At 42.5% G+C, this 22,797-nt stretch overlaps 1 protein-coding gene across 1 annotated transcript in view; it reads left to right on the top strand.

Moving 5' to 3' along the window:
• Positions 1-4,927: 4,927 nt before the first annotated feature.
• Positions 4,928-22,797, top strand: part of SLC35F4 (solute carrier family 35 member F4) — a 286,744-nt gene continuing 268,874 nt past the window's right edge. Inside the window, exon 1 of the mRNA XM_053603574.1 lies at positions 4,928-5,293. Within this exon, the coding sequence (XP_053459549.1) occupies positions 5,191-5,293 (103 nt within the window). The 5' untranslated portion in view covers positions 4,928-5,190. The remainder of the gene's footprint in view (positions 5,294-22,797) is intronic.

The following is a 22,797-nucleotide window of genomic DNA, read 5'->3' as shown; positions in this document are numbered from 1 at the left end:
AGTCCCTCTCAACCTGGAGACCCCCAGCCTTTGTCCCTTCTCCAGTCTTAAGCTAACTGTCCCTGTCCTCATGTCTCCTCCAAGAACAGGAAGAATGGCTGGCCTTCAGCAGCTTCTCTTTCTGCAAAGCACTTACCTCTGAGCTCGTCTATTGCACCTGTGGCACAGGAAGCCGACTGCATGTGATTAGTATCATGGCTGAAAGAATTAAAGGAGACCTATGGAGACGAATGCCACAGTGAAATTCCAAATAATGTGCATGAAGCGTTATGTGTGTATTACTAGTAACTAGCAATAAATAAGGGATAGAGCGGGGTGGGGCTGGGAGAAGGAAATGAATAGTGATTGGTAAACACTGTGCGCCAGGCCTTGGTAAGACATTTTTGTGTTATTTCACTTCACCATCATCGCAATGCTAGGAAGCAGAGAATATGAGCCCATTTTACAGAGGAAGAAACTGAAGCTCAGAGGTTCTCTGTATGCATAGAACAAAGTAATGAAGACAGCTAATATCTATGATGCTATTGAACGCCAGTCAGTGACAGAAGCTCTTTATGAATATACACTCACTTAATCTTCACAAAAGCTTCACAAGGTGGGTACAATTTTAAAGATGAGAAAATTGAGTCATAGAGAGTTCAAAAGACTCACCCAAGGTCACACAGCTAGAACACTGTGAGGTCAGATATGACCCTTAGCAGTCTGGCTCCAAAGTCCACGCTGTAAGCCACTGTGGTATGCTGCTGGGGACTGGGGGGGAGAGAGAGAGAGAGAAACAAACAGAGTGAGAGAGAGAGAGAGAGAAAGGAACAGAGTGAGAGACAGAGACAAGAGAGACAGGGAGCGAGATATACATATAGAGGGAGACAGAGGCAGAGAGAGGTCAGAGACAAATTCTAAAATTGGAATATAGTCTTGAAATTACTTACTTAAGACTTTCTCCAAGAAGCTCCATGCATTTCCAAGGCTTAGCCTCAGAAAAAGTCCTGGGATAGAGCCTGGCAACTGAGGTCAATGAAGAGTGAACTTTTAGCTTCAATTAACTTCATCAAGTTAATTGATGACTCCATACTGAACCTCCGAGTCAAAGCCTTCTATAATAGACATACTCTAACTTGACAATGTGAATGTTACTTTCTTTGCATTACTATTATTATTATTGCTTAATACTTCGTTGTAGCAATTGTCTGATTTCTTTTCTGAATGTATTTGTCTTCGTTCATTCTTTGCGAGGTTTTTGTTTCTGATCCCTATCTTAAACATTGTTATTATTGTTAAATTTTAAGCCTTTTTAATTTTGTGAAGGCAAAAAGTGGAAGCCTAATGAACACATGTATATGTGAAAAAAAAAAAAATGAAGAGTGAACTTTGTCCTGACTTCCCAGAGAGAGACACATCATGCTGGGTCCCTAACTCCTTTCAGCTGCAAGATAAATTAAAATTGCCTGCCATTGCTTATGATTGGAGTAGATAGGCTGTGTCAGCAGTCCAGTGGGGCAGCTGATGACTTGGTAGTTAAATACTCAAAACAGCTTTCCTGAAAATAGAACATTAAGACCACGATTTTTCCTTCCCAGGTGCTATTTCTTGGCTGGATGCCAGATGCTTTTAAACATGAAGACTGTAAACTATAATACTTGAGGTCAACTCTTTGCAAATAGCCCTTATGTTTGTACAAAGTAATGTTGCCCCTTGGGTATGAAAGCTTAAATATTCTTGGCTCTCCAAGCAGCCAAGTTACACTTAGTCCAAGGAGGTAGGGACACTATATTAATCTCCCAGAGGAAAACAAAAAAGATCATTTTCCTTCTTTCAGCATCTTTCAGTGGCAACTTTGAACAGGTGGACAAAAAGATTAAGTGACTTGTTTCTGTCTTAGAAAGAGGACTAAAGACAAACTTTTCTGATACTCAGCTGCTAATCAGAATAAAGACTAAATTCCATGCATTTTATTTTACTAATTCTCCAAAAGTGTAAAGGCTGTTGTGGTATTTTAAAACGATTTTACAACAGACTGCACATCTTTCAATAGAATTTATAACTAGTGAACATATTTTTTTTTAGTATTATTACTTAGGGCAGTTATTTAAACATCAGACACAAGGCCTGGAAGTGATCATCACACAAACTATTTTACACATGAGTTGGATGTTTTTAACAACAAAATAGCTAGTTTTTATAAATGCAACGAATATAAATCTGACTCAATCAGATGGTCAAAATAAATGTGGCTCAGATATTAAAAACTCACCAGGAATCACAGACAGATGTTTTGTACTTAATGCATTAAAAATATTCCTAAAAAGTTTCACTTGAACCAAATTTTTGTAAATGGAGTTACGACTTATAAATATGAGGGAAAGTGGCCATGTGAGGGGCTACCATGATGAACCATTTCATGAATCAAATGAACCATTTTGTGAGTCAATCTGCATTTTTGAAAATTATATTTTTTCCCTTGTTCCTGCAGAATAGGTTGGAGGAACACTGCAAAGCATACTTTATAAATTTGAATTTTTGTATTTTGGTTCATGAAAACTGGTAGAGCATGCAAACACATAAAAATGTTTTTAAAAATTCTCACTTAAAATAATTTCTATAAATTTTTGACAATGTCTAAAAAGATATTTTGAAAGGCTAAAGAGAGTTTTATCATTTATGCCAAAGTGTGCTTATTAGCAGCAGAAATTTACCTTTTACTGTTTATCAATTTATAGTTGTAGGATTTTATTTCCTTCCATAAAAAAAAAGTGTCCTAGATTAGAGCATCTGCTGGCATTTGGGGTTTTAGTCATCCTATTATAGAGACATTTGTACACACTCTGATATTTTAAATTTTTTTCAGGTCAGTTTGAGAATTTTTAAATTTTATTTTAGAAAACAGACTCTTGTGGGTGACCCCTGTGGCTCAAGGAGTAGGGCGCTGGCCCCGTATACCGGAGGTGGCCGGTTCAAACCCGGCCCTGGCCAAAAATTGAAAAAAAAAAAAAAAAAAAGAAAGAAGAAAAGAAAAAGACTCTTGTGAATTGTTTACAATGCAGTATTTAACTTAAATATATGCTGAATTTGCTGCTTGTATAAATGATCAGATCCAGATCCATCTACTTCTCTGGCAATTTCTAAAAACAAAGCAAAACCAGGAAGAAGGCAACAACTTACACAGTAAGTATAATTTGGAATTTAAATACACTAATTATGGCAAGATAAATTACAAACATTAATGGGACAAAACTACTTGTCTTTAAAGTCTGTACACATACCTATTACACTGGGAGGTTTTTACTTGAATTGTTTTCTAATTTCTCTCTTACTGAACGAACATATCAATCTGCTGTGGATTATGATGAATGTTATTAAGTACCTAATAAATGTAATGTGGGAAATGTTATATTTTACAGAAACGTTGGAAAAAAGAGACACTTTAATGCCACCAACGTATTTTATTGTGAACAACGCATGCAATTTATATAACGTTTGCCACAGAAATAATGAAACAAATGAAAGTGTGCTGAAAATTACTTCCAGATATAAAGCGTAAACCTTTCATTTTTGCTTTAAAATGGTATTAGCTCCCCATGACGGCCCTAGTGCTTTTTCCTTTTAGTTTCTTTTGACCTTTTGGTTCCTTGCACCCAGGAAGGGGGTCCCGGCTGTCTCTTCCAGCCCAGAAGGCAGGTGTGGGAGGAAATTGGTTTCTCTAAGAACTCTCCTCCCAGCCACAGTCATCTCAGATTCGCTCCCTTCTCAAGATCCCGCGAAAACCCTCAGCACATTGTGAAACTTAATGGTACATTTTCAGATGCTTAGACCTAATTTACCTTTTTAAAGAAAGTCTGCATATTTCTTCCATCTTAAAAGCCCCACTTCCCCACAATGTAGAAAACGCCTGGAGGCAGAAGGTGAAACTGGTTCTTCTGAGGTTTCCGAGTGGGGGCGTTGAACGTGTTGGTGGCTCAGGTGTCTCCGTCTGCCTCCCCCGCGAGCTTTAGAAACATGGGACAGGCAGAGAGGTCTCACAGCCGCTCCGCCTGGAAGGCGGACCAGTGACCTCTAAGCTGGTAAGCGACCCCCTCACCAATACCCCTCCCCTTCCTTTATGAGTTGAAACTTTGGAGACTTTTCTTTAGGATGTTGTGACTACAGATAAAGAATACAGTAATCGTCTCCATTGCCACTTACCGTGACCCGGGGGTCTCAGGCCATAGCGGAAGAGCCACACCCGAGGGGAGGGTGCTCTCCCTCAGCACAGCTTCAGATACGAAGTTTCTAGAGTGCAGCTAAACGTTTCACCCGTCCAGATATTTGCAGTTTGAAGGGCTTCCCTCCTGATATATTTGGCAATAAAGGAGAAAATCATCTCTTATTAGAGCTCTTGAAATTAGCAAGATAAACGTTCGGTGCACAGCTGAGTTCCCCGAGCCTTTGGTGTTTTCACTGGGAAGGGGGAGGGGCCTCGAGGGCGGTCAGACTTGGGGGTTTGAACTCTCATAAAGTCTTTGTTTCGTAAAACTTAGATCATCACTCCACCTCCCACCTACCGGAGGCTCAATTCTTAAGAAAGAAAAATAATAGGCGAGTTGCAAGAACTGATTAACGCCAGGGAACGCGCAGATCAGCAGACCCGGAGTGGTGTCGACGCCCCGCGCGGTGCGCGCCCCGAGGGCCCCAGCGGCGCGGTCTCCCCGCGCTCCAGTGTGCACCTTTCGCATTAACAAACAGTCCTTGGCTCCACTCGCCTTGCTCCCTCCCTTACCCATCCTTCCTGGGCCCCGCCGCCTTTTCTCCCACGCCCATGGACCACAGATCCCTTCCATCAGGTGGGGTTGGGGGTGTCTCGGCTTCAGGCAGGAGAGCGAGAGGGTTAATGACTGGGGTCTGAGGCCAGGCGGGGCGGGGCGCGGCGGCCGTCGGAGGCGGGGGCGCTGTGCGGACAGCAGTGCGCCTGGCGGCGGGCGGGAGCGCTGCCAGGCTGACGGAGAGGCGGCCCGAGTGGGGGCCGCTCCGCCGCCGCCGCCGCCGCCGCTGTGATGCTGAGCCCGCGCCGCGCGGGGCGGTGGAGTCAGAGCCCGGGCGCGGGAGCACGAGCTGCAGCATCAGCACCGGCGGCGGCGGCGGCACCTGCACCAGCTCCCGGGCCCCGCGCTGCGCTCTCCGCCCCGCCGCGCCGGGGGCCGCGGCCCCAAGTTCTCTATGGATGTCAAGGCGGCCCCCAACGGGGTGGCCACTATCGAAGACCGGATCCTGCGGATCACCGGCTACTATGGCTATTACCCGGGTTACTCCAGCCAGAAAAGTAAGACGCCCGGGGCTGCCCTGAGCCAGGCGCGGAAGGGAGGTGGGCGCGCAGGGTGCCGCGGGGATGCGGGCGCGCGGTCCGGACACCTGCAGCCCTCGCGGCCGCCGGGACCTCTGGGGCAAAAAGTGTGTCCGCTGTCCTCGGTGCTGAACCGGGAGAGAGCGAGAGGGCCCTGGCCGATTGTGCCCAGGAGTTTGGAAACAGTCGCCGCGGAGGGGACCCTGGGAGCGCTCCTGACGGCTGTTGGCCAGCTCAACCGCGGTTGATTTTCGCCTGGAGAAGGCGAACATGGCTGTTCACTTAGCGGAAAGTCAGCCCCAGGGCTACACGCCCCCGAACCGCCCCCCCCGCCCGCTCGCGAGCGCCAGGCTGCGGCCCGCGGGGTACGCAGGCTGGGGAGGCAGGGGGTGGGGCTGCGGGGGCCACAGACCTGCACAAGGGTCCCGGCGCGGGTCAGGTCGGCTTGTTGGCTGGTGGCTGTTGAGACACTGCCAGCGCGGGAATTACTCCTGTGAAAACAACGTCGCTGGAGGTTCTCCCCCCTGGGCAGAAAAAAGAACCGGTTCAGGTCTCCGAGTCCCAGAGATTGGAGCCAGACACCCGGGGGAGGGTGGGAGAGGGAGGCGCGACAGGGCCTCCCGCCTCCGCCGCACGTCGCGGTCACCTCGGAGCCGGGGAGGCTGTTCTGTTCGGCACCCGCTTTCTTCCGGCTAAGCGAGGTTATGCGGTGCGGCTGCTTTCAGGTTTCTGGACCAGTTTTGGTGGGGACGGCGAAGAGGTGTGCTATGGCCGCAGGTCCCTTCCCCCAACGCGCAAACACTGGCTGTGTTTGCTGGGATCAGTTCTGCCAGAGACTGAAGTGAAGCTCGTTTTCTCTCTGAATTGGAGGGAGGGCTTGGAAATAGCTGCGGTTTATTTAATTTCCCTGTAGGTGGGATTTTGCTTTTTCTTTATCAATGCATTTCTGTCTCCATAGATGGAGCTTAATTGATGTTTTTGCTGTTGTTTTTGCCAGAAGCCATGGAAGCTCCTAGATGCATTTCTGATTGGTATTTTTCTGTGACACTTTGGGGTGCAGTCAACGTTCCTGCGAAATAGGGGGCTCACACAAACTATGGCATATCGATGAGAAAATACTTTATTTTTCATGTAACTTTCTCCCCTACCAAGAGCTTGTTCCATGAGCTGTTCTCACATGGATATTTTCTGGTATAATATTTCATTTGTTTTCAGGAAAGGCCTATTTGAGTTGGATGGCTTTGGTCTAGCTGTTTTTAACATTAGAGGCTTACATTATTCATTTTTCATACGAACGTAATTATATAGTGTTAAAATTTTCTGGAAAGAAAATAACACACTATTGGACTGCTCTTTGACGTCTCTGTACTAAAGACGTAAAAACTTCTTTCTTTCCTGTCTGCAAAGAATTTCCTTTCAACCCCAGAAAGTTAACTGTAGGCACTAATATACCATACCTGAATTTCACCTTTGATTTTTTACATTAGGATCCATGGGATTTTGGTCGTTTAGAGAAGGTTGAAGCAGTCTATGAAATTACAAGACTCAAGGTAGTTTATTATTATAATTTTATGACAGTGGCACTTCGGTTAATAAAGAACAAACCGAGAAGAATGCAGAAAAAGTGACATTTTTAGATAAGAACATGTTCGTACTGTATTTTTGTACTTGCTCAAATAGCTGCACATGTTTCATTTGCAGTACGATAACAGGACTAAAAAAATTTTAAAAAGGGGAAGAACATTGTGCAAGGCTGTACCAGAGGCTTAAAGGGACACGGATGTATTTGGCTTGCTTATTTGTGATACATTCACTTGCCTTCAGGTTAAAGAGTTCAAACAGTGAAGGTGGACAATGTCACAAGAGAGTAGAATTAGGTGATAGTCAACTCTCGGAATGTTGGTGTTTTCTGAGGTAGAGCGAGATTGCTATTTTGCACAGTGCAAGATTGGGAGAGGAGGAAGCTGGAACCAGGCACCATGAAGTATTCCTGTCCTAATGCAGGCTTTGACTAGTAAACAAACACACTGAAGCAAACCAGTATAATATGCACAATTGATTTAGCCATTCCTGGGAGTGAGCAAAACTTGGGGGAAATCTGGAGAAATGTAATTAAGAAAAAGCTACAATGATGAATATATAACATGTGAAGGCAAGGTGATTTTCTCATTTTCTGAATGGTTACATACGAAGCCTTCAGGATGGGATGATCTCTTGATATCAGCGCCATTTGCCTTTTTGCAGGTAGATGAGGACTCATCTCTGAGAAAATGCATCAAAGATCAGTCTTTGGTGTATGCATCCTGCTGCCATTTCTTGTACATTGTCCAGAAAATTCTAGTAGTCAGGCTTATGTAAAAAAGAAATATAATACAACTCAGAGAAATGAAAGTACTTTTATGGATCACTAGGCCATTTGTTTTATTTATCCTATTCAATTTAATGAATAGTTATTGAGTTATTGATATAATAAATCAGGGTACAGAGATGATTAAAATATAGACAGGGGCAGTGCCTGTGGCTCAAAGGAGTAGGGCGCTGTATGGGCACTGGCTCCATATAGGAGGTGGCAGGTTCAAACCCAGCACTGGCTAAAAAACTCTAAAAAAAAAAAAAACATATATATTTGCACAGTGCGAGATTGGGAGAGGAGGAAGCTGGAACCAGGCACCATGAAGTATTCCTGTCCTAATGCAGGCTTCGACTAGTAAACAAACACACTGAAGCAAACCAGTATAATATGCACAATTGATTTAGCCATTCCTGGGAGTGAGCAAAACTTGGGGGAAATCTGGAGAAATGTAATTAAGAAAAAGCTACAATGATGAATATATAACATGTGAAGGCAAGGTATATATTACTTAGGGAGGGGAAATAGATTCATTTACTCAACAAGTGTTATGTTAGTTGAGCACTTCCTATGTGCCAAGAATATATCAGTGAACAAAACAGACAAAAATATTTTCCTTTTTAGAGTTTAAGTTCTACTGAGAGGAAGCAAGATAATAAACAATGATAAATAAATAAATTTAGTATGTTTCAAGGTGATAAGTGCTTTTTGAAAAATTACAACACCAAAAAAGGGTAACATGTTATGGAGGATGGAGATTGTCACAATTTTAAGTAAAGTGGTCAGGTGAGGCCTGACTGAGGAAGTAAAAATTGAGCAAAGACTTGGAGGATGGGAGGGAATTGGCCATGTGGACACCAGGAAAAAGACATTGCAGGTCCTGAGGTCGAGTGCACCTGGCATGCTACCAAAAGGAGGGCGCCATGGTGGGTGCGGAGTGACAGCTGGGAGAATGGTTGGAGACGAGGTCACTCAGGATCCAGAAGCTCAGATGATGTGGTGCCTTACAGATCACTGTAGGTCTTTCTTGTGTTCTGATCACATGGAGAGTCTTTGTAGGGTTTGAAAGAATAATGATGTGACTTGACTTACTTTTCAAGATCAGTCTGACTGCTCTATTGGGGCAGGAGTGGAAACACCTGGTTAATAGGCTACTACCTAGGTGAGAGATGATGGTGGCTTGAACCATGATAGTAGTAGATGTAGTGAAAAATGGTTAGATTTTGATAATGCTCATATACAGGAGGTGGCAGGTTCAAACTCCATAGCTGACCACTTGTCTGTACTGACCACTTCCTTAAGTTGACCTAATTTTCACAGGCCGGACATGTACCACATGTACGTGTCAGCACAGTAGGTCTAGTTCCACATGCTGGCTACCTCTCTATGTTGACCAGTTAGTTACGGTTCTTTGGGTGGTCAACTTACAGAGGTTATACAGTATTTGAAATTAAAGCCAATAGGCTTTTCTGATAGATTAGATATGGTATCTTTAAGAAACAGAAGAGTAAAAAAATGACTCCATCTTTTCTAGTTTTGCCAAGTTTGAGTTGCCATCAGCTGAAGTACAGAGTATTCAAAGTAGAGAAGGTTGGGGCTGGGGAGAGAGTCAGAGGATAAGGATAACATTTGGAAATGTTAAAAGTAGTTGGAGATTTAGAGTAAGCTTGGAGTTCTGATTGGAGATATAAATTAGGCATTACCAGCATCTGGATAGTATTTAAGGCCTAAGACCGGATCTCCGAGGAGTGAATGTGCACAGAGAAGAGACACTCTGATATTACAAGGGTGGGGAGAAGAGGGGAAACCACTGAAAGAGACCAAGAAGGAACTGCCAGGGAGGCAGGAGAAAACCAGGAGCACGTGATACTGTGGAATCCAGGAAAGAAGGAGTTTCAAGGAGAAAGTTGAGTCCTGTGCTGTTGAAAGTCAAGTAAAATGAAGACTGACAACTGACCAGTGAATTTGACAACTGAGGACCACTGGTGATCCTGACAAGAATGGTCACAAGAGCAGGTAAGGGAGGATACAATGTCAATTAGAGGAAGAAACGGGAAACTCTGAGTATAGATGATTCTGTAAGGATTTTTGTGTAAAAGGAACAGAGGAAATGGAGGTGATAGGGTCAAGAAAATTTTTTCGCTTTAAAGATGGGAGAAATTACAATTCGTATGCAAATGAGAGTGATTCACTAGGGAAAGAAAAACTAATGAAGCTGAAGAGGTAGGGTATGGAATCTGGGGCCAGAGAGAAGGGACACTGCCTTAGACAGTAACGTGGACATCGGCCAAAGGGCAGCTGAGATGGTGGAAGTCTGCTGAAACTCCGTTGGAAGGTGGGCAGCTGAGGTGGTGGAAGTCTGCTGAAGCTCCGCTGGACGGTGGGCAGCTGGGATGGTGGAAGTCTGCTGAAGCTCTGCAGCTGCTCTCATCTTCTCCAATCAAGAAGCAAGGTCATCAGCTGACAGTGAGGCAGGGGAGGAGGCAGGGCTGTGAAGGGACTTGGGAAGTACACTGAGGTTATCCGGCAGCCGTAAGTGTCCATTAAAGTTTCTGGTCACGGATTCAAAATAAGACCAGACAGTAAGCTGTGTTATTTACTGGCATTAAGAAGGAAGGCATGGAGCAAGTGAAGAGAAGGATTTAACCAGAGGTGCAGATTGTCCAATGGCATGATAAATGAATAGGGGTAAGGGAGTCCGATAGAAGGAAGGCGTCATTTTAACCATTGTCCCTAGAATTGAAACCTGCTAAGCAGAGACAAGAGGACACCATGATAATTAGGGACAGTGAAGAGGTGGTAGGTTGAATGGACTGGGAGTCTGAGTAGGGTTGAACTCGAGGAGAAGTTCACTGGAAAGGTAAGAGGTAGTAGTCAGAGCGTGTATGCTGTAAGAATTTACTCATTTCCATAAGTCAAGTGGAAAGAATAAATTCATTTATGTTGTATTCCAGTATTGATATTTTGGGGGCAAGCCTTATGTTTTGCTTTTGTATAAGGAGGCAGTGTGTTTGACATATAGCGAACTAAACCGTAGTGGTTTGGAAATTGATAACAGTCTTAAACCTGCCAGCAACTTCCTCTGAAACCTGGGACACCTCTCTGTGGATATCAGTTTCCTCATTTGTCAAAAAGACAGCTAAAATCACTGTCTGAGAATAGTCATGCAGTAGGCCAGCTTTGACAGCTTCCAAAAAACTCCCACCCTCTAGGGAAGAATCGCACTCAGTGAACTAGCACTTTTAACGTGCCTTTCCTCACCTGCCTTATGATCTGAGCTAACGACCAGTTGCCTCTCTTCCTTCCATTCCTTGGCACCATTGGCTTTTTCTTTTTTCTATATTCTATCAGTGGCCAGCATCTATGTTTTCTATTGGTAGCTAATATTTGTTATCCCCCATGTTCTGATACCAGCTCTGACCGTCTCCTCCATAATGAACTCTGGCTCTGAGTGCTCAGATGGCTGCTATGACGTAGCACTTCCCAAGGCTCCAGGCTCACGATGTCCTGTCACTTTCTGCTTCTCCTGAGCGAGCTCCTGTAACGCCAGGGCTTTACCGTCTTCTGTGCTTCTGCATTTCTCCTTTTTTCTGAATCCAGACCCACATTTCGAGCTTCCCGCTAGCATTCCCACCTACACGTGTCACATGTTATCCCAGATTCATCATACTCTCCTTCAGTGTGTCTTTTCCTTCTTATTATGCTTCATCTTCTGATATCTGCATCCAACCAGTCGCCCAAGCCAGAAACCTGGAGTTACCCTTGAGCTCTGCGCTTTTCCCTTGCCTCATAATCAGATATTGGGTCCGATCTGTTCCACTCCTAGCAGATGCGTCCCATCCCACCTTCCCTCTGTCCCGTCCTTTTCCCAGGCCTGAGTCCCCCCAGTCCAGCATGCATGCCTAGGACATTCACTTCCTCAAAGTGCAAGTCGGCTGAGTCATCATCCGTCGGCAAGTCACATCCGTCATCAAGGACCTGTAAGAGTTTTTTATTTTCTGTGGAATAAAATTCAGACTCCTTAGCATGCCACATTTGAGCCCAGCTTACATTGTTCTATTTTAGCACACAGCCCCTCCCCCAGTCCCCAATTGCCACAGTAATGCATGAGTAATGCAGGAAATCTGGAAGGCAGAGAAGCGAACAGAGATTAAAACGAAAAGGCTCATATTTCCATCACCCAGAGGTGATTAGTGTTAACATTTTGGTATGTGTATCCTTTCAGTCTTTTTTATGCCCAGAGACTCATACTAATGGCTTTTTTATTTTGCACTGGACATTTCTCTCATTGGTCTATATATTTTTAATGACTTAATTTTAATGTATGTAGAGTTTTCCATATATAAAAGCACCTTAATCTACTTAACCAATCACCAGTTGTTGGATTCTTAATCTAATGTTTTTTTTTTTTTAATCTCCTTTCCCATATGGTCTCCCCACAGACTGGTCATACATAGCCTCCTCAAGCAGCTTGTTTTTTCAGGGGAGTCTCACTCTGTCACCCTGGCTAGAGTGCTGTGGCATCACAGCTCACAGCAACCTCAGACTCTTGGGCTCCCCAGTAGCTGGGGCTACAGGTTCCTGCCACAACGCCTGGCTAATTTTTCTATTTTTAGTACAGATGGGGGCCTCGCTCCTGCTCAGGCTGGTTGCAAATTCCTGAGCTCAGGTGATCCCTGTTTGCTTTGCACCAAACTTTCTCACCTAAGCAAGTTGGTCCCATCTGGTGCTCAGTAAAGTTTGTTGTACTAGTAAATGAACAATTTTAGTTTCCTTTGAAGAAATTGCACAGTTAATTATTTTCATGGAAAAAGAGTACATGATGGTAGTAGTTGGATAAAAATAAAAAAAAAACAGCGGTGAATAAATCAGATTGTGTCTAATTATGGATGAGAATGTGCTAAATGGTGTTTTATGGTCATTGCACCTCCCTTGTAACTTCTGCATTTGGGTTTCCTTATTTCCTTCTTACGGTTTCTGTACTTCAATGGGGGTAAAACAAATTTTAAAACCTGCAGAGTAATATGAAGTTATTATAATCATAGGAAAGAAAATGTGAGTTCTTCCCTTTCTCTTTTGAAATGTTTACTATCAGTTTTTGCTGCTATAAAGAGAATGGCAGAGGCTGAGTAATTTATACAGAAAAGTGGGTCTATTTGTTTCATGGTTCTGTAGGCTGTACAAGAAAACTTGTGCTAGCATCTACTTCTGGGGAAGACTTTCAGGAGCTTCTAATCAAGGTGGAAAGTGGGGTGGGAGCAGGTGTGTCACATGGCAGGAGAAGGCTCATGGCCAGAGAGGAGGTGTTGCCAAATAGTTTTAAATTACCAGCTTATTACTCAACTAATAAATTGAGAACTCACTCATTAAGGCAGGGAAGGTCCCATGCCATTCATGAAGGATCCACCCCCAGGACCCACACACCTCCCACCAGGCACCCCCAACACCGGGGATCAAATTTCAACATGGGGTTTGAGGGGACCCAACATCCAAACCATCTCAATCTTCGTGGCACAGTGTTAATACTGTATAACTCTCAAGCATTCTTACTGGAGTAAGTTCTGAAATTGTCTCTTTCTAGTAAAATGAATGCAATAAATATTTATCGCTGTTCATGTTCTGTTTATATCCTGAGAGTAAGATTTAGGTTTCTCTATGAATGATAAGTAGTGTTTTGTAAACTGTTACAAATAAGTACCATGGATATGTAGTATTGAGAAATATTTTGCAATATAGTTTTGAATTAGAACATATAAAAAGAGCTATGTTGATACTGAATATCATTGTACATATTATTGATGTGGTAGTCTTTATAATGTTTATTCTGATGTGTATTTTGCATTTAAAATATAAACTTACACTTAAACTGGGCATTTTTCTTCCTCTTTTTTTTTTTCTTTTTGTAGAGATAGAGTCTCACTGTACCGCCCTCGGGTAGAGTGCCGTGGCGTCACACGGCTCACAGCAACCTCTAACTCTTGGGCTGAAGCGATTCTCTTGCCTCAGCCTTCTGAGCAGCTGGGACTATAGGCGCCCGCCACAACGCCCGGCTATTTTTTTGTTGCAGTTTGGCTGGGGCTGGGTTTGAACCCGCCACCCTCAGCATATGGGGCCGGCGCCCTACTCACTGAGCCACAGGTGCCGCCCCAAACTGGGCATTTTTCTTACCAAATGCTACTACTACTAGCTAACAGTTGGGTTTAACAAGTTGCAGATACATTTTCTTTGGAGAGCCTGCCTAAGATGTGAGATGGGGCGACAAGAAGCTCCTCTGCTACTTGGCAGCCTTTTAAATTTGCATAAGAACCTTAACCTCTCAAATTAACAATTTTGTTCCCATAAAGTAGAAATGATAATAGCTACATCACAGGTAGTTGGGAGGGTTATGTAAGAGAATTTATATTGGGTGTCTGGCCCAATGACCTTTTCAGTGTGCGGCAGCTACAATGATGATGTGGGTGTGAGGAAGTCAACAGAATCAAATAGAATAGTTTTGGATTTGAGAGAGACTTGCTTGCTTTTTCCTTGGAAGTAAAATGGTTTCCCACTTATTTTTTTCTTTATGTCCAACACTATATTTTGAATGGTTATCATTAAAAATCACGTTACAGCAACGTGGAAGACCGTTCACCAAGTGTCCGAGTTCATGGTGGTTTTTATTTTTGGACGCTGCCTTCTCTCTTCACCTGCATCTGACCTGCCCAGTGCTGTGACCAAAAAGTGGCACTTCTTCCTGAACTGCCCCTGGGGACAGTTTATTTAAAATGAGCTGGAAGCCATTCGTTATGAGGTCATTCTAAATGGGCTAACCCCCAAAAGAGGAGATAGATCTAGAGCCAGTGAGTGACAAGAAGGGTTTCCATGTCTGGAGATGTAGGTAGCAGGCCCCACAGGGGTGAGGATGAGGAAGACAGTAGGGGGGAGGGAAGGGTAGAATGCCAGCCAGAGACAGGCAGCTTGGGGTGGGGTGAGGAAGCGAAGGCTGAGGGTTGATTTGGGAATGGTCTGTTAGAAGTAGCATTTTTCCTTTCACATGTGGAGCATTAAAGGGATGTTTCTGTTTTGGGCTATTTACATAGCAGCAAACATAACAGGCTATTTCATATTCTATTTTTGAAAATATATCATTATGTTATAAACACATTTGCATGTTTCTACATAGACTTCAGTGTTACAGTTTTTTTAAGTTATAAAGCATTTAACTACTTTCAGACACAGAAGAATATAAGAAAAAAGGGAAATAATCTTGTTATCCTGATGCAACTACCTTTATTTTAGTTAATTTCTTTCCAGTTTTCCTAAGCATATATGACTTCACTTCCTGATTTACTGATAAATATAAACCACAGTGTAGTCATAATTCTGATATCTATCTATCTATCTATCTATCTATCTATCTATCTATCTACGATTTTTGTGGCTGCTCTTTTTCCACCTAACGTTTCAGGATAAGCATTTTTCATTTATCTGCTTTGAAGGTTGGAATTGGATTCTCCTTTCCGAGATCTTGGCTTAACTAATTTGGTCAAGCTGGTTCTATGTTATGTGAGGCTAAAATGAAGACACCTGGAGTGTTAGTGGTGCTTTGTTTGGTTTCTAGTCACAGGGTTCCACTTGAACTGGCTTAAGCAAAATGGAAGCTGTTGAAAGGGTACTCGCAGATCCCTGTCGGGTTTTAAAAGTGGTGATGAACTGGTGTAAGCCGGACTCGGATTTGGAGGTTGCAGGGAATCCAGAAAGCCTCTTTCCTCATCGTTTGTCTCTTTGTTTCTGGTGCGTAGTCTCCATCCCTGTCTCTTGCGGCAGGCTAGCTTTCTCTGTTTCCTTGTCCAAATGGTTGAAAATAGCCACCGCCAGCAGTTCCAGCATTTAAGTGTCCTCTATTCAAGAGAGCAGACAGATTGAGGGAGAATCTCTTATTTTTAAATTCAGATTCCTGGGGAATGGGACGCTTTGGCCCACTTTGTGTCATGGGCACACTCCAATTTGCTGGCTGTGCTTGATTGGGAAGGGCCAAGTTATCCAATTGTGGTTGCCAGAGGATCTTCCCTGTTACTCTGTTAACAGTGGGGGAAGAGGTAGTTTCCAGAGAAAAGGAGCATCAGCTTCATAGCTATTTAGTTCACAGGGCTTTGCATAAAATTTTTTTATAGCAAATGGTAGGCCTCAGTCAAGAGCCAATCTGCTTTTCCTTCTGGTCCTGATAGCCCTTGGAGTGGTTGTAGAGCATATTCAGTGAGGTTACACATCCTACAAACTGAGACAATCTAGGTGGTAAGTCCTGTTCTGTTTAAGAGAACCCAACCAGCACTGCAGACTGCTGTTCAAGCCACTGTTTATGTCAAGTTTGGGAGACACACTTCTTTCTCTAGGTCAGATAGGGCAACACACACCAGGTCCTTCAGACTCAACGTACAGTGACTGAGGATGACACTTAACATTGCACATTTTAAGTAGGGACTGAAAATTATACTGTTATGTAGTTTGGGAGGCAACTGCTATACTAAGACCTGGGCTAATGGCAGGATGGCATTAGTGAGGTGTCAATAATGCCTTTATGCTTCTGAAAACCAGGCATGCTTGGAATTATTTATGCCTCATGAAAGCTGAGATTCCTAAGGGTGTTAGAGTCTGCAGGTTTTTGCTGTTGGTACCTTTCTGAAATCTAAGGCATGCACCTTTGGCATCTATTTTGTTTTTGTTGACATCTAAGTTGAAATTTAGGCATTCTAGAGGAAAGATTCAGGACAAGTGAGTTGGGAACCATTTGGAGCACCGGGTGACAGGGTCTACAGAAGTTGTATACACATCTAAAATGACATTGTGATTCCCAGAGACTTTTTAGAACAAAGATACTTAGCAGTTGAGAACTTCAAACACCACCTGTGAGTAGGGCTGTCCCTCTCTGGTCCACGTCCATGGAGCAGCCAGGCTGATCTCTCCTCTGGTTAAAGTCTCCAGGGGCCACCCATGTGTCTCTGGAAAACTATAAAAGCCAGCCTACAAGGTCTGTCTTGGCCTGGCTCTCTGCTGGCCCACACTTCACGCCCTCACTGTGCTCTGGTCATGCTGGCTCCTGCTCTGGACCTTTCCATTCCTCCCGGCTGGTGATGGCTGTGCCCTCTTCCCACTGCTCTCCCCTGTTTGTCTCCTTATCGCCCTGCGGGTCTCCTGTAAAGTGTCGCCGCCTTAAATAGGAGCTGTCTGCTTTGCATTTCTGTCGTCTCATGTACTTTTCCTTTATAGCATGTACTACAAGCTGCAGTTACAAGGTATGTTCATTTTTGTGACTGTTGGTGCCTTCTTGCCTGCTAGCCTCTTAGATCCTAAGGATGGATCATTCTGCTCAGCACTGTGTGTCCAGACAAAGAACGGCCCCTGTGCGCTCCAGGAGCATTTGTCCAATGAGTGATTAAGACATGTTACACATTTCAAGTAGGCTTTGTTCAAAAATAAGCCTTTTGTTTTTATTTATTTATTTACTTATTTGTTTATTTTGCAATCTGAATCGTAGGACCAAAAAAAATAAATGTTTTATTTGGAAGATTCTTAGATTTATAGAAAATTTGGGAAGATAATACAGAGAGGTGCTTTCTGCCTCTCACTGTTTGCCTGGTGGTTAACACAATACATTGCCCTGGTACATTTGTTAAAGCTAAGAAACAAACCAACCGTGGTATATTATTTTTTATTTTTTGAAGACAGAGTCTCACTTTATCACCCTTGGTAGAATGCTGTGGCATCATAGCTCACAGCAATCTCAAACTCTTGGGCTTAAGCAATTCTCTTGCCTCAGCCTCCCAAGTAGCTGGGACTACAGGCACCTGCCACAATGCCCGGCTATTTTTAGAGATGGGGTCTCACTCTGGCTCAGGCTGGTTTCAAACCTCTGAGCTCAGGCAATCCTCCTGCCTTGGCCTCCGAAGTACTGGAATTACAGGCATAAGCCACCCTGCCCAGCCCCCTGCTATGTTATTATTAATTACATTCCAAACTTCATTTAGATTTCACCAGTTTTCCATTAAGGCTCTCGTTCTATTCTAGGACCAATCTGGGTTACCATAGTGCATTTACTTGTCTTGTCTCTCAGGTGGGCTTTTAATTTAACAGGCATTTCCAGGTAGATATTTCAGGGCTTGGATCAGCTCACATTTAAAAATTAGACCACTAGTTTTCAAGGGGATTAGATTTGTGTTAGAAGTGACCTATGACTTCACAGTGTAATTGCATACCATCTCAGAGACTATTTTATGTGTAGAGCAGTGGTTTGCAGCATTTCTACTTGTTAACATTTCAGGGGACACAGAAATCTTCAAAAATTTAGATAAAGCTATAAATTACCCCCTATACTCCCAAATGCACAAATATACATTTTATGCAGTTTATTTTATACCCCTGAAAATTTACTTCACAGGTATAGGCTGTGAAAATGATAATTCCACTGAATTCTATTCATTTTTTTATTTCATAACAATGTATAAAATTTAATGATAATGTAGGGGAAATGGAAATATTTTAAATTTGTTAAATGAGATAACCAATTCAATGGATTGAATGAGAAGCTGAAATTCTGGAGTGGCCTCAGGCATGCAGCACACCCCTCATCTTTGACATCCAGGTGATGTCAATGTGATGGAAATGATAACCCCTAAGACCTTCAACTCACAAGGATATGAGTTAGCAAATGAAATTAGAGATCTCATAGCTTATTTTACAGGAAGAGGATGGACTTATATCGGGAAACACCAGGTTTCTGAAGACTCTTCAAATTGAATTAGTGTCACATCATTTCATTTACTCTAATCAATGAGATCATCTTTGGGGAAAGCTCTGTGCCATTCTTGCTGTCTTTGTCAGCAAGGAGAAGGTGATAAATGGAGGTTTCAGTTGTAAGGTCATCCAGGAAGAATTAGCCTTCAAATACGTCTGAAGAATATCTAGGTACCTTCCAATGTTTGTTTACAGAGACATTTTATGATATGTTGTCACTCTGGATCCTTATTTTCCTGAGGAGCTGGATTGCCAGAACTGGTGGCTTTCAGCTGCATCCTAATGGTGACTGTAAAGCTTTATATGAAAAACGATGTATCATGCTCATATCTACAAAGTAAGCAAAGCCAGGAATGAGCTTCTCTTTACTGAGTTGACCCTTCCCTTTTTTCTGAAAGATGACATAAATATCTTCCCAAATATCATTCAAATATTCACAGCTTCCAGGGAGTCAGGAGAACTCCATATTTTGCTCACTTTTCTTGGCAAAAAAATTCTTGAGAAGGTAATAATTTGGACCCTGTCCCTGATAGAGTTGACTTCCACAGCAGGATATGTTTCTTGAAGGATTATCAATGATAGTTCTGGTGCAACTACATGCTGATGTCCAAGGTAGAGAGTCACACTGATGTGTAAAGCCACTTTCACCACTGAAGCAGCACAGCCTACTTCTCTCTGCAAGCCAAGTGCTGCTTGGCATCACAACTTTCCATGTTCCCCAAATGGCTCTCGGAATAGGCTTTCCATTCCCCTTCAATGTCATTTATATATGCATACAAAAAACCAGGGGTTGGAAGCACTCTGACATATCCAACATATCCAGTTGTTTGCTGAAGGACAACAGCATAGCTGCTGGTGTCTTCAATATTTGTGTCAAAATCATGGCAAATGAGAAAGTTTTGGGAGAGGATTTTATTTTGATTTTGTTCTTCTGCTCCAGACCACAAACCAGTTTATCTTTTACAAAGATGTACTACTTCTCAAAGTTTTCCCAGGTATATGGGTTTATTCTTTGCTTAACAATCTGTTAGAATGATTTTGGCTGCAAGTAAAGAAAATTCAACTTACATTGGCTCAAGCAATAAGGAAATTTATTCTCTTGTATAATGGTAAAAGGAGAAGTGGAGTTTCTGACATAATGGCTTATGGAATAATCAAGTGCCCTTGTTCTAACCTTTCCCGCTATTTTCCATCTCTTTGTCTATGTGTTGTACTTTGTAGAAGATTTTCTTGACTTTATTTTCAAAATTGTAAGTTTTTCACTTAAAGTTTTAATAACTATCTTTTGTTTTCTGAATATTTCTTTTTTTTTTTTTTATTGTTGGGGATTCATTGAGGGTACAATAAGCCAGTTACACTGATTGCAATTGTTAGGTAAAGTCCCTCTTGCAATCATGTCTTGCCCCCATGAAGTGTGACACACACTAAGGCTCCACCCCCCTCCCTCCGTCCCTCTTTCTGCTCCCCCCCCATAACCTTAATTGTCATTAATTGTCCTCATATCAAGATTGAGTACATAGGATTCATGCTTCTCCATTCTTGTGATGCTTTACTAAGAATAATGTCTTCCACTTCCATCCAGGTTAATACGAAGGATGTAAAGTCTCCATTTTTTTTAATGGCTGAATAGTATTCCATGGTATACATATACCACAGCTTGTTAATCCATTCCTGGGTTGGTGGGCATTTAGGCTGTTTCCACATTTTGGCGATTGTAAATTGAGCTGCAATAAACAGTCTAGTACAAGTGTCCTTATGATAAAAGGATTTTTTTCCTTCTGGGTAGATGGCCAGTAATGGGATTGCAGGATCAAATGGGAGGTCTAGCTTGAGTGCTTTGAGGTTTCTCCATACTTCCTTCCAGAAAGGTTGTACTAGTTTGCAGTCCCACCAGCAGTGTAAAAGTGTTCCCTTCTCTCCACATCCACGCCAGCATCTGCAGTTTTGAGATTTTTGTGATGTGGGCCATTCTCACTGGGGTTAGATGATATCTCAGAGTTGTTTTGATTTGCATTTCTCTAATATATAGAGATGATGAACATTTTTTCATGTGTTTGTTAGCCATTCGTCTGTCATCTTTAGAGAAAGTTCTATTCATGTCTCTTGCCCATTGATATAAGGGATTGTTGGCTTTTTTCATGTGGATTAATTTCAGTTCTCTATAGATCCTAGTTATCAAGCTTTTGTCTGATTGAAAATATGCAAATATCCTTTCCCATTGTGTAGGTTGTCTCTTTGCTTTGGTTATTGTCTCCTTAGCTGTACAGAAGCTTTTCAGTTTAATGAAGTCCCATTTGTTTATTTTTGTTGTTGTTGCTGAATATTTCTTTTTAAAAATATAGTATTTTGTTCTAGTTTTATGAACATAATAGCTTTTCTTGTCCCTGAGGATTTTAATACTACATATTTTTTAAGTTTTCTTCTCTTGAATGGGTTGTTTCCTCCAGGTTGCTTTAAACAAATTGTTATTAGCCGATATTCTTGGGTATTTTGCAATTCTTTTTTATCTGCTCATGTTCTAGACAGCAGGAATCAAAAACTGGAGTCTGCGAAAGTGGTTGGGGTGGTCAATAATCATGGAGGGTCAGGGATTTTACCTACTTTCAAGGGAACAAGTAAGCACAGCACTATTTCATAGGTGCTTGCAGAAGACACAAGGTTCCTGGGTCAGCCTCAAAGGCCTTTCTTGCTTACAGTCTGGTAAGCGACATGAACTTCAGTTCGCTTTGGTTCCCTTTGCTCCCTGAGTTCCACAGAGACAATATGGAGCATTCAAGATGGATCTTCAGTATCTAGAATGTTTGTATCACAGCTGAGGAATCCGGAGCTTAGATAATCCCTATCATTTATAATGGCCTACAAAGAAAGCTACCCAACCTTTTCCCCATAGGGAGATGTTAGCAAATTAACCTGACTTCTATTCTTGAGGGACATTTTATCTCTATCTTTCACACACGTTCACTATACAGGCCCTTGAAATGGCAGCCTGGAAGAAAAAGCTGTCAGCACCTGCATGTGGCATGTAGACACCAAAGAGAGACGATGGAGAACTGACTCTGAACAGGGTCTAATTTACTACAACTGTACTGTCAGACACCTGGGATTTTTCCTTGGGAATTTCTTTATATCTGTTCTGTTAGGTTGTTGAAGCATTTTCCAATTTTTTGGCTGACCACTGGCATTTTCAGAGTCAAGTGGGAAAGAAGCCTGGGCATTGCAGTGAGCAGGAGGTTTAGTTAACTTTTTCTTTTTAATTATCGTTTGGGATTCATTGAGGGTACAAAGAGTTAGGTTACACTGATTGCATGTTAGGTAAAGTCCCTCATATAATTGTGCCCCACCTCCAAGAGATGTGCCATACACTGTGACCCCCCATCCCCCACTCCTCCCCTCTCCCTGCTCCAATTCCCCTACCCAGCCCTTCATATTACAATAGAGTACATTATGATGCTTTACTAAGAAGAAGGTGTTCCATCTCCATCCAGGTTAATACAAAAGATGTAAAGTCTCCATCTTTTTTAGTGGTTGAGTAGTATTCCATGTTATACACATACCACGGCTTGTTAATCCATTCCTGGGTTGGTGGGCATTTAAGTTGTTTTCCACATTTTGGCAATTATAAATTGAGCTGTGGTAAACAATCTAGTGCAAATGTGCTTATGATAAAAGGATTTTTTTCTTTAGTCTGGGTAGATGCCTAGGGATGGGATTGTAAGATCAAGTGGGAGGTCTAATTTGAGTTCTTTGAGGGTTCTCCATACTTCCTTCCAAAAAGGTTGCATTAGTTTGCAGTCCTACCAGCAGTGTAAAAGTGTTTTATTCTCTTCACATCTACACCAGCAACTTCAGCTTTGAGACTTGTGCTGTGGGCCATTCTCCCTGGGGTTGGGTGATATCTCAGGGTGAGCTCTTTCTCTAATAATTAGGGATAATGAGCATTTTTTTCATGTTTGTTAGCCATTCGTCTGTCTTCTTTAGAGAAGGTTCTATTCATCTTTCTTGCCCATCGATATAAGGGATTGTTGGCTCTTTTTATGTTGCTTAGTTTGAGTTCTCTGTAGATCCTAGTTATCAAGCATTTGTCCAATTCATAATATGCAAATATCTTTTCCCATTCTGAAGGTTGTCTATTTCCTTTGATAGTTGTTTCCTTAGCTGTACAGAAGCTTTTCAGCTTAATTAAGTCCCATTTGTTTATTTTTGTTGGTGGTGCAATTGCCACAGAAGTCTTCTTCATAAAATCTTATCCCAGGCTGATATCTTTATGTGAGAGGTACAGGTTCAATTTCAATCTTTTACATGTGGTTACCCAGTTCTCCCAACACCATTTCTTGAATAGGGATTCTTTTCCCCAGTGTATGTT

Source organism: Nycticebus coucang, chromosome 9, assembly GCF_027406575.1.
Source record: "Nycticebus coucang isolate mNycCou1 chromosome 9, mNycCou1.pri, whole genome shotgun sequence".
Taxonomy (NCBI): domain Eukaryota; kingdom Metazoa; phylum Chordata; class Mammalia; order Primates; family Lorisidae; genus Nycticebus; species Nycticebus coucang.
This window is presented reverse-complemented; position numbering and strand designations above follow the sequence as displayed.